The following is a 16,703-nucleotide window of genomic DNA, read 5'->3' as shown; positions in this document are numbered from 1 at the left end:
ATTAGTTGTCCAAGGGTAGACTTTTCAGTAGTTACTTTGAATTGAAAATGTTGGGGTGGATGGTTATCCAACCAAAAATGTGAAGCAAAAAAAGCCCAAGTTAGATAATAACTCATTTAAAAAGTGTAAATGTTACCACAGTTGTAAATACAGATAGAGCTGTCATTAGTTGCATATAACCATCAAATGTATGGGTAAGTGTGATAAACATCTCCAGATTTTGATGCTTTCCTTAACTAAAGAATACCCCAACACCCTTTTATCACAACTGGGTAAGTGCTAAAAATATGTACACGATGTAAATGCATGAGAGGGCGTTACAAGAATACGATGACACAACTAGCGGTTACTATAGCACCCAGCAGCATTCTCTACATCTTTCCAGCTGTCTTGTTTATGCTGGATATTACTGTATTGTTCACACATATTTAAGGTGAATTTTAATGAGAATAATTGGGGCTGTTATAAAGCTGACTGGGACACATTGTTCTCACTGGTAGAAGCAAAACATTATAATATATAATAATAATCTGGGGGAAGAATTTCGTATTCCAGTAATACACGTGGAATAATCTACTTAAAGGAGCAAATATAAAGCAAATTTGGTATTAAAAAAAAAAAGCCTTGAAAACAACGCCGAATTTCATATCGTTTGCGCAATAGGGCTCATACGTTGTGAACGAATGGGATTTGTGCCCTTTTTGCTGCCGTCGGGAGGAAATGGTTCCAGGAAGAAGCGCTGCGTTTATTTTTTCCAGCGTGAATGTCAGCGGTTGAGAGGACATTGAGTAACAGAAGAGTATACAGAAATGCTGTTTAACCGGGGGGTTAAACGTCTTCTTGATTTGGTTCCTGGGAGAAGGCGTTTTGGGATATACAGATTTCTTCCATTCTTTTTTGTATTGGGAGGAACTATGGAGTGGATCATGATCAATGTCAGAATTGGGAAAGAAACTTTTTGTAAGTTTTAGTGGTTCTTATAATGTTTATAGCACATTTGTTACCAAGCTTGAACTATCCATAGCCATTACAGCTCAAGCATACAAACCCCACGCCACTGGATTTATAAAATAAATGCAACCGCTTCTGTCTTCGGTACAGTCTGTTTAACGTTACACGAAGAGGTAGCTGGTTCTGGCAGTCTACCTCTACTGAAATACACTGGTGCACATGCTGATATAATAGTAGGGTTATAAAGATATTCAGTCCAAACTGAATTTTTAAAAGTGAAGGTTTTTTTTTTTTTTTGTCCCCCCCCCCCCCCCCCCCCCCCCCCCCCCCCCCCCCCCCCCCCCCCCGATGTTTACCGAAGAAAGCAAGCAGAGAGGGGATACCAGCAGAGATTGGAGGATGGACTGATTGCTCCAACTGGGGAAACACATAAATGAACTCTCTACTCGGTGATATGTTGTTATTCTACAGACCTACGTTGTTTAAGCTTATTTAAATTTCGTGTTCAAGCCACAACAGCCAAATGTATAATCTGTTTAGTTTCTGAATGTTTTCTAAATACGTCTATGGGCAATAAACACGTGTGCTAAGCAATATTAACTTACAGTCTATTTCAATTTTTAAATGAAAGTTGGTGTTACAAATATGAGTTGTCATTGACCTGTACCCCAAGCCTGGCATCAATGTGTATTCACAACCCCAGTCAGATTTCTGGTAAACACCGGTATTATTATTTTGATTCACTTATTTATTTTCACTACTTCATCACTGAAAAAAATAAAGGCACAGCACAGACAGAACTAAGGATGGATTCAATGCGGGTAACATTTCACGCTGTAAAGTCTCACTGTTTAAAACGTTTTCAGATTAATATTGTTCAACAAAGAAATTACCTATGTAAACCACTGCTCTTTGATTGGTAGTATTTTTTTTTATAGCTTGACTGTCAGGGAGAATGAAAAAATGCAATAGTATAAACATGATGAAATAAGAAAGAAAACAAAAACCCTGATATCTAAATAGAAAAAAAAACATGAATATGAATATTTACCAGGTGGGAGGCAACACATATTATTAATTTAAAATACGTTTACATTGCCAGAATAACAAACTCCAGATTATTTTAAAATATGTTAAACAAAAACGACACTTAGACTACCTGTTCATAATAATAATAATAATAATAATAATAATAATAATAATAATGGCAACCAGAAGTAAAATAGCTTCCATATCACCCTCCGCGGCTCCAGACGTTATCGTGGAATTTTGTTTATGGTTTTTGGATTTGTAAATTCAGTTGTGAGGTACAGAATTGATGTTGCAACTTTTTAATGCAATGATATCATCTGTACTTCAAATGTAACCCAGTCGATTTATAAACAAATAAACAGCAAGATAAAGATTTGTAAGGTTTTTGGAAAATAATAATTTTATGAGAAATTCCTTGCAGTTAATAGCCGCGTCGAGATGGCTTGTGGGGACTGTAGTTTTTTTTTTTTTTTTTGTAACGCATTGCCCGTAATAATAATGTAAAGACATTACACGACTACAACTTCCAGACTGCACCGGTTCTGCGGTGTGGCAATGTGTTTTCTGTGAGTTGGAGGTGGTACCTTATCAGCAAAATTAAAAGCCAGTTTGGATGATGAAAGATAAGCGCCGCATTTTGATTGGTTGCTGAGTTATAAACGAACCGCGGCTGGGTGTCAAGGGTTTGCCAGCCACGCTGTGCATTGTGCTGCTGAGCTGACTTTACCAAAGCAAGCAAGCATGCTCAGCTGAACGGGGCACAATTATGTTTGTACTGACAGAGCGAATGGCAGCAGGAGTTTTTAAGTGTCTTGGTTTGCAGCAGAAAGCGGTGGAATATTCGCGTGTGCAGCTTGTGTCTGCCTGCCAATGCTGCAGGAAAGTCTGCTGCGCAAGTGCTGAAGGGAAGGACACTGGTGGTAGTACTTGCCACCAGCATCAACAGAAGAGAGCTTCGGACCTGAGCGTCTCTGGCAAGAGCTCAGCCTTTGAGAAATCAGACAACAAAACGTACCTCTGGGCAAGGTACAATGCGATGAAAAGGCTTGTGTACGGTAAGAGCAAATTCTCAGGTGTCCGTTGCAGCACAAAATAAATGCTTTCAGTAACAGTTTTATATACTTGTATTATTAGTGGTTTTTATTGCTATTTTTAACAACAAATGACTTATTATTATTATTATTATTATTATTATTATTGGCAATGTACATTTTATAATTTAATTACAATAATTACTGTACCATAGCCAAAAAAAAGTATAAAGCAGTTGGCATATTAATTCGTTTTGTAATGAACACTTTAGGAACGTTTCAATTTCTATATAAACACAGCAGGCTAATGCCAATTTGCATTAATGGAAATGTGTAAAGGAAAAGCAACGTGGAGCAAAACCTGGCTTCTAGATTTAATTGTATGACACTTTTTCTAACCAAACACGTAAAAGTTACTTTTAGGTTTAGATGTATGGATTTGTCACGTTTGTCTGGCAGATTGCAAAGTGACTGCAGGTGTCACTTCAGTACAGTCCAGCTGCATGAATGTTGTTTTATTATAATGCAATAAATAGAGAAAGCATTCTAATCCCTCTACACCCCAAAACGACCCTCTTTTTGGAAGCAAGGTTCTGTCATGTTGTGGGGTCAGAAAATGTGACTTAAATAAAAAAACTAATACTCTTATCTGCAATCCAATCCAAGCACTGTCGCTGACCAATCATATAGAAAAATCTATATCCAGTAGAATTTCATGATTTATAATTTAACAATTGATTCTGTATTTATGAAAGTGTTATGTGCGTCGGATCATTGTTTATCATTGCACCATGAATTAAAATGCAAAACAGTGTTTCAGAAGCAGTATAATTTTGAATGTGATCAAATGTATTTATTGCTCTCCGACAGACCAAATTAGTGAGCTGCGCATTTGTGCTTGGCCTGCTTCTGTCCTAGTATCAAAAGGCTATTCTGCAGAGCCTTGTAATGTGCACAGCAGCAGGCGGAAGACTGGATCAGCAGATTACAGAGCCGATATGAAACTGCTAGACTCCCAGTAGTTACTGTAGCTGAGTTAATCAACACCTATTACTATAAATCGAACAATAATGTGTGTGAATAGCTGTTGGGGGGGGGGGGGGGGGGGGAACAGGCGTGAGTATTGTAGGTTTAAACACTAGATTTGATATTCTAAACCGGTATCATTTTGAGTATGGCGAGCTGCAAGTAGCGCTTGGTCTGTTTTGTGGATTTTAAAATGTACACTGGTGTTTATTTGAAGTGTCAAGTGTAACATCAGATTGGATGTGCGTTGTGTTTCAGATCTTCTTCCTCCTGGTGTCTGTAACCTCCTCAACCCAGCCTCAATATACGCAAACAATGAGATCAGTCTGCAGGACATTGAGATCTATGGCTTTGACTATGATTACACACTGGCCCAGTATTCCAGCTCCTTACACACAATGATCTTCAACACAGCCAGAGAAATCCTCATTGAACAGTACAAGGTAGGGCAGAGATCCTAGAACTAGCCCAGTACGTTCTATCAGCTTATGTTATACTTTGTCAGGTCATGTCAAATATGTCTTGTTTTGATGCTTTGTAATGTTTTTCCTTTGCAGTATCCACAAGGCATTAGGAGCTATGAATATATTCCCAGTTTTGCTATTAGGGGTCTTCACTATGATGTGCAAAAGGTAATTGTACCAAATACTCTAGCATTTATTCAGGTTTTTCTTTGGTGTTGGTATCTGAGCAGTTAAGAAAGTAGAGCCGGGTTAATATTCATATTGAGAAGGGTCCATTAGCTTTGATAAGAATGTACCTTCACAGCTGGCTTGATCCTACTGTTTTTTTTTATTTGTGTATATTTTGACAGACATACAATATATATATATATAATTTAATATAATTTAATATAATACAATTTAATATATATTAATGACAATAGCCTTCTCAACAGAGCCTTCTGATGAAGATTGACGCCTTCTACTATGTGCAGTCTGGAACAGCATATAGGTAAAAAAAAAAAATACTTCTAACGGCCTTTCTGGTTTGCACTTGTCTCACCTACAGACTTACCTGTGGTAGTGCTTCAGCTTGACCCTTTTCAATAGTTCTTCAAAGCCTCTATTCATCTACTGGCCAAAAGCAATAACTCTAAACCTGGGGATGATTTCATCTGCCCTTGCCAGGGGGACACAGTGATCCTGGAGGTCCTGTTTGAAAGGAATTGTGGTTGTATATACTAATGTGTGTGACTTCCCTGTAAACCACAGAGCCAGGTTATTCAAGCCATGTCTTGTCTTTTTTTTTTTTTTTTTTTTTTTTTAATTCAGAGGGCTCACACCAGTGGCGGACGAGGAGGTCATTGAAATGTATGGGGGCACCCAGCACATCCCTCTATACCAAGTGAGCGACTTTTATGGCAAGGTACTGTACAGCTTTTGTTTCTTGTTCAGTTTGTGTATATTGGATTCTTGTTCAGTTTGTGTATATTTGATTCATTGCTCTGAAACTACCATCCTTATGGACAGAAATTAATGTATTTCTGTAATCTGTATGCCACCTGAAAGACCAGGGAACACTGTCTGCTCTGACGCCAGTACTAATCCCAGGCTGGCATTGACTTCTCAGATGTGTGTTGTGTTTTGGTATTTTAGGGTCCCTCTATTAAGCAGTTCATGGATATTTTCTCCCTCCCCGAAATTACTCTGCTTGCCTCTGTGAACGATTATTTCATCACCCACAACATTGAGTTTGACCAGGGGCATCTCTACAAAGACGTTACTGTGAGTGTTGCTTGCTGCTATATTTTGCTGATATGAGTTCTGTGAATGACTACACCGTATTACCCAAATATAAAAAGTTAATCTTTTAGATCTAAGTAGCAGTACAGTTGTGCTTAAATGCCATGGATGCTAATTCAAAACAACAGTGCTGATTTTTTTTATTTTATTATCGTCATTTTGCCGTTGCCTCAGTAATTTGATTGGAAATCAGAAGGTGCCACTAGCACCCTAGTTGAGTCTTGGTTTCTCTAAGTAAGCCACTTATAAAACCAATCAGCCACCACCTTGACAGCAAGAGCTTTGGAGAATGGGTGAGTTAGGCATTTCCTTTAAGCAAAATCATGTTTAATCTCATTTCCCTTTCTTTAAATGACAGCCAACAGCTGTACAGTAGCATAGCAGGCTAGACACTGAAAGCTATTTTCTTTTGTGACGCTGTCAGGACGTTAAATTAATGAATTGGTAATGACAAAATAAAGCTTTCTTTCCCTCCTGTTGCTGGGAGCAAGTTGATACACTGCAGACAGAATACCTTCATTTACTTTCATGTACTATTCACCCTGCTTCGCCTTACCAGGAAAAACAAAGAAGAGTTGCTTGGGTATATTGGCATTACAGACTTTTCTTTAGTGTTATTGCTATGCTGTTACATTGCTTATCAATTGCAAATATTTTCAAATGACTGTCCACCCTCAGTGTGCTAAGATTACAGTTGACAGAGATTTTCTTTCACAACAGGTGGTCCTGGTTAAACTACAATGAGCTCATTCTGTTTATTAATAGTGTCATAAAGCAGTCTGAATAGAAATAAGCTAAGACAGAGGCAGCGTTCAAACAAAGGCTTGCGTTATGTAGATAACATGTTCTAAAAAGCAGCTTGATAAGTGCGAATGGAATGAAATGTCTTGAGGTACACCGAGCGTTCTCATGCTTGATCAGTTCAAATAAAGAATAGAAAGGCTATATCCAAATCAACAACCACAGTGTCTTTGATTTACATGTGTGAATATTTTTACAGTCTTTTTTCAATTGTATTGTGTCGAGGTAATTAAATCCATTTTATTGAAAGAGAACAACTTTGGCCAAAGCTGTACACAGTAGCATGTAAACAAAGTCAGGTCTTCAATGATTAGGACACATTGTGTCTGCGCTGGACTTGCAGAAAGGCTTGTGGTTTGTCCTGGCTGTCATCCGTCAGAGTTAATAAAGTCAGCTGGACTGAGCTGAGCTGAGGAGAGTAATTCACAGAGAGATTGAGAGTCTAATTAAAATAGATACTAATACAAATGCTATTCATTCAACACAGAAGAGCCCAGAACACACCTGGGTTCAAATCCATTTTTTTGAAGACCTGTCAAGTTAATACAGTTGCATTTTTTTTCACTGGAATATTCTTGGCAAGAAAGAGCAAATCACGACCAGATTGAATTGCATGCAGCCAACAACAGCAATAGGTTTCAAATTCTACTGAAACAACTCCATTAAACAATACAGTAAAAGTTCTAGTCTGGTTTACATACAGTTATGTTGCCGCCTTTTATGTTTTAAAATGTCATTTTAGAGGGGTTAGTACGAATGTGTAGCTGATGGCCTGATTGTAAGTTTTATGACAGTGCTTGAAGTTGTGGCTTGTATAAATGTAAGAACAGTTAAACATGCCAGTCAGTTACACCGGCTTCTTTGTGTTATTGCAGGATGCAATCCAGGATGTTCATGTGAAAGGACTGATGTACGAATGGATAGAGAAGGATATGGGTATGTAGCGTCTCATTCCTCTTGTCAGACGGGTACCAACCAAGTTCCTGGCTGAAGCCAAGGTACCCGAGAGCATTCAGCCTTTCAAGGCTCAGCTTCCAACAGGATGCCCAATATACTAGATTATGCCTTATATGTACCATTATGGAGATGTGCCCTTTTAAATTTAAATGTATTTTTTTGAAATTATTTCTGACCTATATACATAACTTAATAAAGCATGTGTCTGTGGTACTTAAAGCCCATTAAGGATTCAAGATTCACAGTTAATAAACAAGGTAAGCATTCAGGTCATCACATTAGTTAAATGTTGAAACTCTTAACACTGGAAACATATACAGCTCTATGAAAGAATACTCCACTCAAAACTGCGGGCTGTGCTTGTAGTGTGGGAAAGGTAACTAGAAGACTTATCTAAAATACGAATGTGTAGCTATTTTTATGTAAAGTTAAATTTTTTAGAAAAATGCTTGACTTGAGGCTGTTTAACTATTCTCTATTGCTATTCTGACTTCTGTGTGCCATGAGTCACATGACTCGTCATGCTGGCAAAGTTAGCATTAGTTGCAGTTGTGTAAGAATGATTCCTAGCTTATCTGTATTCGGGCCAGGTTAGAGCAGTCAGTTATGGGAACCTGGCACTGCATTTATAAAGAAACAAACTTGCTTCTGCACACAAAGAGTGAAACTCTAGGCCAGTGTAGTCTCTGGGGAGTGTGTGGGAATTGGAAAGTTTGTTTTTAGAAAACAATTTGTATAATATGGAGATGCTCAATTACCAGTCTTCAGGATCGGATAACTCAATAGAACCCATTGTGCCGCAGAACCCAGTCCTCCAAAAAGACATGTTCTGAAACTGAGTGGTAGCTACCAAGCTGTCTATAATTAGGCTGATTTACAGTACAGTGGGGTCGTTTCATTGTGTGTGTTTCAGAGAAATACATTCTCCATGGTGACAAGACGTATGCTGTCCTAAACAGACTGGTGAATAACGGGAAGAAGCTCTTTCTCATAACCAACAGTCCTTTCAGTTTTGTGTGAGTGACCAGCTCGCTTTTACATTGCATTTGAAACCAAAGATAAAAAGGTTGAAGAGACCAATGAATACACTGAGAGATTTGTTAACACTAATGAGTGAACATGAAGCAATGTCTGTTCACCGAAATGCACAGTAGAGGCTACGCTTATAGGAATACAGCCCATTGTAGCAGGTGTACATGTGACAGCGTGTTTTTTTGTGCTCTGACAGTGATAAAGGGATGAAGTATATGGTTGGGAAGAACTGGCGGGATCTTTTTGATGTGATTATCATCCAGGCTGAGAAGCCCAGCTTCTTCACAGACAGACGCAAGTAGGTGACTTTTTCTTCAAACTATTTGTTGAAAGTTTTTGGGTTTCGGAATATGTTTTTGCCTTTCCGCTGCTATGATGTTATTTGCATATGAAGTCCAGCCCTTTTAAATGCAGTGCTACAGGAAGCAGCATACCACCTCCTAGCCTGTCATTTTTATTTTTACATTTTGGTTTTTCCTTTTATCACAGACCATTCAGAAGGCTCAATGAAAATGGATCCCTTCATTGGGACAAAATCAGCAGGTTGGAAAAAGGGCAGATCTATAGACAGGTGAGCGAAGAGATTTTTATACACTTGAGCTGCATGCACAGCGGCACCACTCAATGCACTTCACATACTGTCGTTCGTTTACATACCGTCTGTGGGGAGTTTGACAGGGTTTTAGCATGGAATAAAGTCAACTGTAAAATAAACTCCCATGACTGTATGATGCCAGTTTCAGAAGCAAGGCGGTGAGTGGGTTTGTGTTTTTGATACTGGTGTGCAAGAAAGAACAGTAGGCTAGGTGTACTTGACTGGATTTTGTCAGAGTGTAATTTATTTCAGTGGCTTGTACAGCAAGGTTTGTAATAAAGGGTTGTAATAAAACTTGGATGGACAAACTCAAAATCAGTTGACCGTAGATCAGCTTGTGCTGAACTACAGTGATGCTTGTGCAACGATAAAATATTTATGAACTATAAACATGTTGTGGCATTTGTGTGGGAATCTGAAGAACTGGTATTTAAATGACTGCATAGTCCCCAGCTGGAACGGTGCAGTTCACAGTGGATTTTAAAGTATAAACAGATTTTGCTTTTTAATGTGATTGCCAGCAGGCACAATAATGCAATCTAATGTTGCAGATGCTTTTATACAACTTAATTTTATTTTGAGGTTCGCTCATTTAAACTGCATGTGGATATTGTTATTATTGTTTAGCTGTGGAATCTTGCTTGGTGGGCCAGTGGTAAGATAAAGGATTTGTTACCAAGAGGTTCCCGGTTCAAATCCCAGCTCAGCTACTGACTCGCTGTGACCCGTGCAAGTCACTCAACTCTGTGCTCCTTCCTTTGGAGTTCACCTAGTTTGTGCCCCCCCAGTCTCTGTAATTTGCTTTGGATAAAAGCATCTGCTATATGACTAATTAATAATAATAATCAGCAGATAAAACAGTCTCTAATTTAATATTGCATCGAGTGGTTCCGTTGTGATATGTTCTATGGACGTATCAAAACAAGTGTAGGTTTTTAGCCTTAGCATGGGCATAATCACACAAATCAATAAGAATCTCTCCTTATTGGGAAGTCTAAATGTTTCTGGAAATGTCTGTCTGACTTGGCAAAAGTGACTTGATGACTCATCTTGTGGAAATGTAGGCCAAGTTGCATTAATCTCACACACGTCTGCAAATAACTACAACTGCAGATATTCAGTGCTATCCTCAGGGGGCATGGTTTTAGAGCTGAGGTTGGGCAAGTATTTGCGTGGTTTAGTGGGGTATGAACCAGTTGTAAAATGTGTTTTACTATTGTGCTGGTCATTGCCTTAATTATTAAAATACTTTAGACAGTTTGAACTCCACAGCAATTTATTAGGTTTGTTTGATTTTTTTTTTTTTATTATTATTATTATGTGACATCGAGAAAATGTATGTTGTTTTTGTCATTGGATGACCTTTCTGTGCACTGACACATCATTTGAGATTCTAGATTTTAGGCCTAGAATTATTGGAAGAAAAAAAAAAAAAAAAGAAGTGATGTAAAATGTGCAATTGTCTGCAATGATCTTTGCTTTTGAAAATACAAAATCAAACTCAAACAACTGAAAGCAACAACAGAACTGTCTCTCTGTCCTGTACCTGCTGCAGCAGAATGAATGTTTCTGATCTGGCTGCTCTCACAGTCACTCTCGTTTTCCATGCAGGGTAACCTGTTTGATTTTCTCCAGATGACGGGTTGGAGAGGGTCAAAGGTGCTTTATTTTGGAGACCATCTTTACAGCGATCTGGCAGTAAGTACAGTACTGTGCAAAACAGATGTTTCTGATTATGGAGTATACGGGGATTGGACCAGTGTAATAAATTGTGCATGTTTTTATTGTGTAGCATACTTCACAAATCGGTTGTGATCCAAAATTATTAAACCTTAAAAGACTTGTAAAGCAAGTGTTCAGTGTACTTATTAGCTCATGCATATTTTATTGTTGCAACTAAACAGGACAGTGCTTTTACAAGGTGCTTTGCAGGTTGTTATTCATTACCTTTTAGTCCACGACTCCCTTGCACTACTCTGAATTACTGAAAGCAGCGCTTTGTTTTCCCTGCCTGTCTATCTCAAACAGGCTTGCCTCCCAGGCATGTGCTGACCTTCAAGCATAACAACAGTAAATTGAAATATATGACATTTATGGAATTTAAAATGTATTATTTTTTTCTACCTTTTTTGTCATTGTGGAGGTTGTTTTTTGCTGCTGAATTTCGATATTTAGCATTTTTCGTTTCTATCGTTATTCTTTCCCATTTTAGCAGTGGTGCCTGCTTTGGAGGAGGAGGGTGTGACCCTGCTGCATAGCATTCTGCTCCTCCTCGTTCGGTCTGTTTGCTCACTTCTTACACATCTAGCGGTTTTAAGCCGGAGAGAAAGAAAGTTCAGGAGTTGAATAAATGAACTGGCCCCAAATGAATTGCTGTATTATTTTCCTTTAACAAAGCTGACTGCTGCATGGACAGACCTCCCTCATGTTGTACAGTACAGTGTACGTCTGGTAAACATCAGTTCTATTGGTATATTACATTTGGTTTGCTGCCAAACGTTTGCCTTCTTGAGGAAACCAGATAACTAAAGCAACATATTGACTGCTGCTTGTATTGAGATGCCTTTCTTCCTGTAGTAAAATAATCCATTACTACTTGAGAAAGTGGAATTCCTTTAAACTAATGTCAGTCACCAATAGCAACGCCATAGTTTTCCATACGGATTGGTACCATTCTTTCTCCAAATTTGATCCCTTTTCAGTACCTTTAGGAAAATATTATTTCATCTGTCAAGCAGTACAATTTTCTTCAGACAGCAATAGCTGTACTGGGATATTTTGGCAGCTAACACAAATTTAACAGCTTTTTGGTACCTTCCCTGTATTGGATTATGTTGTATTTTGACTGTTCTTACATTAGTGATACAAATAAACAATGGAAAGAAAAAACATAAATAGTCGACTCTGCTATATTCACAATTTTTACAAGCACTACCGCTTCTTAGATCTCAAAGTCAGACTGAATCGAGAGCTTGACTCTTTGTTTGGTGCAGGATCTGATGCTTCGACATGGCTGGAGAACGGGTGCAATCGTCCCTGAGCTGCACACAGAGATCCAGATTGTAAACACTGAGCAGTACCTGCACACCTTGACCTGGCTGCAAGCCCTCACCGGCCTGCTTGAGAGGATGCAGGTACACGAGGAAGAGACCCCAGAACAAAGCCTGTCATGACAAGCTGTGGGTATTGAAGGGAGTCAGGCTTGCTCACATTACTGTATCTTCACACACCTCTACAGTGTCTACTTCAATCACCTGTCAGTTTTAATTTAGACAGGTGACAGGATAATAATGCAAACTGCATGCTACAAAAGAATCTTGATTGTCTTGCTTGAGAGAGCTTTGTGTTGTCTTTGTTACTTTTGAAGCATGGTTTATTCCTTCAGGTGCATCAGGATGCTGAATCGCAAACAATTTTGTTGGAATGGAGGAAGGAGAGACATGAGCTGAGGTAAGCCACAGGTCTATAGATCTCAAGACTGCTACCATCACTCCTGTTGTAGAACGGCTTCTCCTCTATTTTTCTTAAATAGAAAGTCTAACGCATTCACCAGTTACAAAGACTCTCTTCGATCCACAGGTCCGTGACAAAGAACCTGTTCAATCCTCAGTTTGGAAGTATTTTCAGGACCTACCACAACCCCACCTATTTCTCCCAGAGGCTGTGCCGCTTCTCAGATCTCTACATGGCCTCCATCAGCTGCCTGCTCAACTACGACCTGCAGTTCACCTTCTACCCCCGGCGCACCCCCCTCCAGCATGAGGCCCCCCTCTGGATGGACCAGCTGTGCACTGGCTGCATGAAAACGCCCTTCCTGGAAGAGATGGTGCACATCCGTTAAAGGTGTGCAAGAGGCAGGCATTCGGATAAGTGTAAAGCAGTCAACATGGAAAGGGAATGACTGTGTATGCCTCCCCTGCCTCCTCTTTGAAATCCAATCACAATGTGCTACTGTGTGATAGGTCTAGGCCCACCTAGAGACTAAAGGTTGCTCCTTAGAGCTCTTTACTGTTAAATCTTAAAGAACAGGGAGAGTTGTGTGTTACTGTATGAAGACAGAAACCTTAAGAGATATGCATGATCCTTGCATCAGTCCAGTCTTAAAAGGACCTGTGTGCGGTATTAGAAACAAATAATTCCTGATTCAAGAATTTCACCATCCTTGTGAAACAGACAATACGTTAAATTAGTCAGTTTCATGAGTTAGCAGCAGTGTTTCCAAAGATCGTTCTTTTATGGAAGTTATATTTTCAGCTACTTTATGATAATTATGTATGTGTATATTATATATATATATATATATATATATATATATATATATATATATATATATAATATTATTGCTGTTAAAATTCCAATCAATATAGTTTTGAAATTTAGAAAAGTGCCTCCTTTTAAAATCATGAATTGCCGTGCATTTAATGCTGATATAAACTAGTACCGTAACATGGCTGGTTTTGCGCCATGGTTTTATCTGTCTAATTTTTAATAGAAAGTTTGTAATTTAAACCAAACCATTTAAATTGGTTAAATAAAGTGACAGTTTATTAGAAAATAATTGTTTTCAGAAAAGGGAAAAGTCACCACACTACAATATATTTAAACTAGTTTCTGCACATTGGTGCTACTTACCTGAAGACTTACAGGAGAGGGAAGAGTCAGAAGACTCTCTTACCAGCCCTTATTGTCTTAGTCTGGCCAATTCTGTAAATTCAGTGTGGCGAGTACTGTATTTAGAACACAATTCTGCCTACACAATATGTTAAAGTTAAGGACAATCATAAGACTCGGTTATCAACTACCAAGCATTTTCTGGTGCAGTAGTCTCTGCGTACAGGAACACCTCCTAAGAGAACACTTTGCCTTGGAGAACACCCTTGTGGTGAAACTGATTTCTCCCATTGGAAATGCTCCACCTAAAGAAACAGGAACTTAACTTAAAATAACACCTTTTTGGCACCACTAGCGATTCGTTCACAACTGATGCAATACTGCGTTGTAACCTGATAACTCATCATCATCAAGCTGAAATTCAAATGGTTTATTCAATATTTTCAAATGACATGACAACTAATACATATTTATTTATTCATTCATACATTCATATTGTGTCTGGTGATCAACTCAGTCTTAAAGAACAGTTTGCCTAAGAGAATACTTTTCTTGCTTCCCGACCGAGGGCTGTTCTCTTAGCCAGAGAGTACTGTACCAGTTATTTGAAATTGAACATGTCTATTATACAGAGCAGAAAGCATGCTGTTGTGCTGATTTCTGGGAGCCGTTTTTATTTTTTTTTTTTTTTTTTTTTTTTTTTTAAATAAAAGTCCTTCCGCTGTCACAAATTTTCACTTTATCCTGAGTTCTCTGGCTGAGCTGTTCCGATTTGATGACGTGTATCATGTGTGTTGCGTGCATAATACTGTAAAAACGCATAATCTAAAGACAGGTTACATTAAAAAGCACTTATTTTGCATTCTTCCTCTCCTTGTCATGTGCGCTGCACTGAGATAGACAGTCATCGCTGTTGTGCTTCTTGTTTTAATATGATGTATTTATATGGTGATCGATCGTTATTCACTTGTAGATGCACAAACAGGTGCTCTCTTGCTGCTGATAAGCTCTGTATCGTGGAAGCTCTGGTTCATCTCTTTGTGTAATAGGTATTGGCTCTGCTAACACTACAGTGCAACACCTCGTGGATGTTGTCAGTCATGTTCATGTGCACTGGAGAACATTAACTTAATTAAAAACATCAAACAAGTTTGTGTTTCAGTCAATGACAACTGCCTTAACTCCCAAGAACAACTTTCTGTAACTTATTTCTTATGAAAAGCAGAAGTCTAATAATTATTGAAAGAATCTGAGACAGTATTTGGAGAAACAAGGTAGATGCTGTATACAGAGGAGATTCTTAATTTTTGCAATACATGAATGGAATTTTAAAAAAGCATTAGCAAACATAGCTTTAATACTTTTATTAGTACGCCATTTAATAATGCACGTGTTCAAACAAAATGCATATTTCTTTAAATATTTGTTTAATAGAACAGTAATAACAAGCCCTAAAAGGGTATACATAAACAACGAGACACACCAACATGCTTACTCTATTTATTATAACAAACCAACCAATAATCCCAGGTACAAATACACAAACATACTACATAACTTCTTTATTCAAGCTTTCAACTATTGAAGTCATCTTACACCTTTTCATAGCTCTCCACATGTCCTTGATCATAATGGCAATCCACTTCTGCAACAAGAAAAGGAAAGTGTTAACAGAGCTCACTTCACTCATGCAAAGTCAATAAATCAAGGTTATTTTCCTGCTTTGGTCACCAACGCCCGAGTGGTTGCTGGTAATGCTAAGGCATGTTGACAGAAGTGCTAACTTTGCCTATTTAGGAAGGATTCTCACTCCTGCTGTTTCATCAGTAATAATGAATTCAAAGTGGAGGTAGTACAGTAGTAAGGGGTGTGCAAGTTTACTTCATAATGGAATGTTATGAAAAGCATCCAGCTTGTACAGTTTCAGCACAAAAACACTTTCAACTAAGTCAACCTGCTAGAAGTACAATTATTTTTGCTGACTAGCTTCAGATTCCACAGCTGGAGCAGGGACACAATATACAAAATGGTTTTCCTGTGGAAGTCAGCACAGTCATCACACACACACACAGAGGTATTTACCTCATAGCCCTACTGTGTAATAGGTTTGGGTTTGAAGATCCCTTCTCTCTTCAGTGGCACGAAACACTGCAAATGCAAAAAGATCCATGATTCTCAACTCCAGGTTTGTTCAAGAAAAAGGGGAAGTTAATCTCATATACAAACTTAGACTACTAGACTGTCACAAAGAGCCCAGTGGTGCAGTGAGCTAATTCACTAGCATGCTGTGCACTTCAATTCTGAGGGACTGGGTTCAAATATGATTGCTTTCTTTATTTTCTAATAATTGCTTCATTTGTCTTATATTCAGTGTGAAGCAGAGAGTTTCTGTGGGAGCTGGTGGTTCAGTGGACTAAGCCCATGGCCTTCTCTCCATGAAGATGGCAGTTCAAATCCAGCTCTGGGTAAGTTCCTGAGGTGAGTAATAATGTTGGTTGTGTTTCCACAGATGGAGGGAGGAGGTAGGTGATGATAGAGGGGGGGGGGGTCTGCCCCCCCCTGCCTGGGAGAAGAGTGTCAGGTTGGGGTGTTGCTACTGGAGTGAAGAGAAATGTGACCAAACTGGTTTAATTTATACTTGAGCTTTCTCAAGAATGAGAGTTGAAAATATGTATGAAGAGAGTTGTAAATGCTCAAGTATAAACTAAAAGTTTGTCACATTTCTCTTTGCTCCAGTAGCAATACCCCAACCTGACACTCTCCTCCCAGGCAGGGGGGGGCCAGACCCCCCCCCTTCTATCCTTTTCTTCCTCCTCCTCCTCCTCCTCCCTCCATCCATGGAAACACAACCAACAATCATTACTGACCTCAGGAACTTACCCAGAGCTGGATTTGAACTGCCATCTTCAGGGAGAGGAGGCC

At 38.8% G+C, this 16,703-nt stretch overlaps 1 protein-coding gene across 3 annotated transcripts; it reads left to right on the top strand.

Moving 5' to 3' along the window:
* Positions 1–700: 700 nt before the first annotated feature.
* On the top strand, positions 701–13,456 carry LOC121298380 (5'-nucleotidase domain-containing protein 2-like). 3 transcript variants are annotated; one of them, XM_041225489.1, is made up of 14 exons: positions 701–960; positions 4,299–4,483; positions 4,598–4,672; positions 4,939–4,994; positions 5,315–5,408; positions 5,639–5,767; positions 7,462–7,522; positions 8,457–8,559; positions 8,772–8,873; positions 9,065–9,146; positions 10,782–10,868; positions 12,164–12,304; positions 12,556–12,620; positions 12,750–13,455. In XM_041225489.1, exons 1-14 carry the CDS (start codon positions 810–812, stop codon positions 13,009–13,011), a joined length of 1,593 nt encoding a protein of 530 aa, XP_041081423.1. In that variant the 5' UTR covers positions 701–809; the 3' UTR covers positions 13,012–13,455. The 3 variants fall into 3 exon arrangements, 2 of the variants coding, with proteins under 2 accessions (XP_041081423.1, XP_041081422.1); XR_005947279.1 differs by lacking the exon at positions 701–960 and adding an exon at positions 2,475–3,038 and having other exon boundaries at positions 12,164–12,349; positions 12,750–12,776; XM_041225488.1 differs by lacking the exon at positions 701–960 and adding an exon at positions 2,482–3,038 and having other exon boundaries at positions 12,750–13,456.
* Positions 13,457–16,703: the final 3,247 nt, after the last annotated feature.

Source organism: Polyodon spathula, chromosome 23 (assembly GCF_017654505.1).
Source record: "Polyodon spathula isolate WHYD16114869_AA chromosome 23, ASM1765450v1, whole genome shotgun sequence".
Taxonomy (NCBI): Eukaryota; Metazoa; Chordata; class Actinopteri; order Acipenseriformes; family Polyodontidae; genus Polyodon; species Polyodon spathula.
The sequence above is the reverse complement of the archived record's forward strand: the minus strand, read 5'-3'. Positions and strand labels throughout refer to the sequence as shown.

What these genes read in the sequence shown, in the direction of transcription:
- LOC121298380 (XM_041225488.1), top strand. Translation starts at nt 2,750, where the DNA reads ATGTTTGTACTGACAGAGCGAATGGCAGCAGGAGTTTTTAAGTGTCTT. An exon ending in GATGAAAAGGCTTGTGTACG is followed by an intron (nt 3,039 to 4,298) that starts GTAAGAGCAAAT and finishes GTTGTGTTTCAG; the next exon opens with ATCTTCTTCCTCCTGGTGTC. An exon ending in TGAGCGACTTTTATGGCAAG is followed by an intron (nt 5,409 to 5,638) that starts GTACTGTACAGC and finishes TTGGTATTTTAG; the next exon opens with GGTCCCTCTATTAAGCAGTT.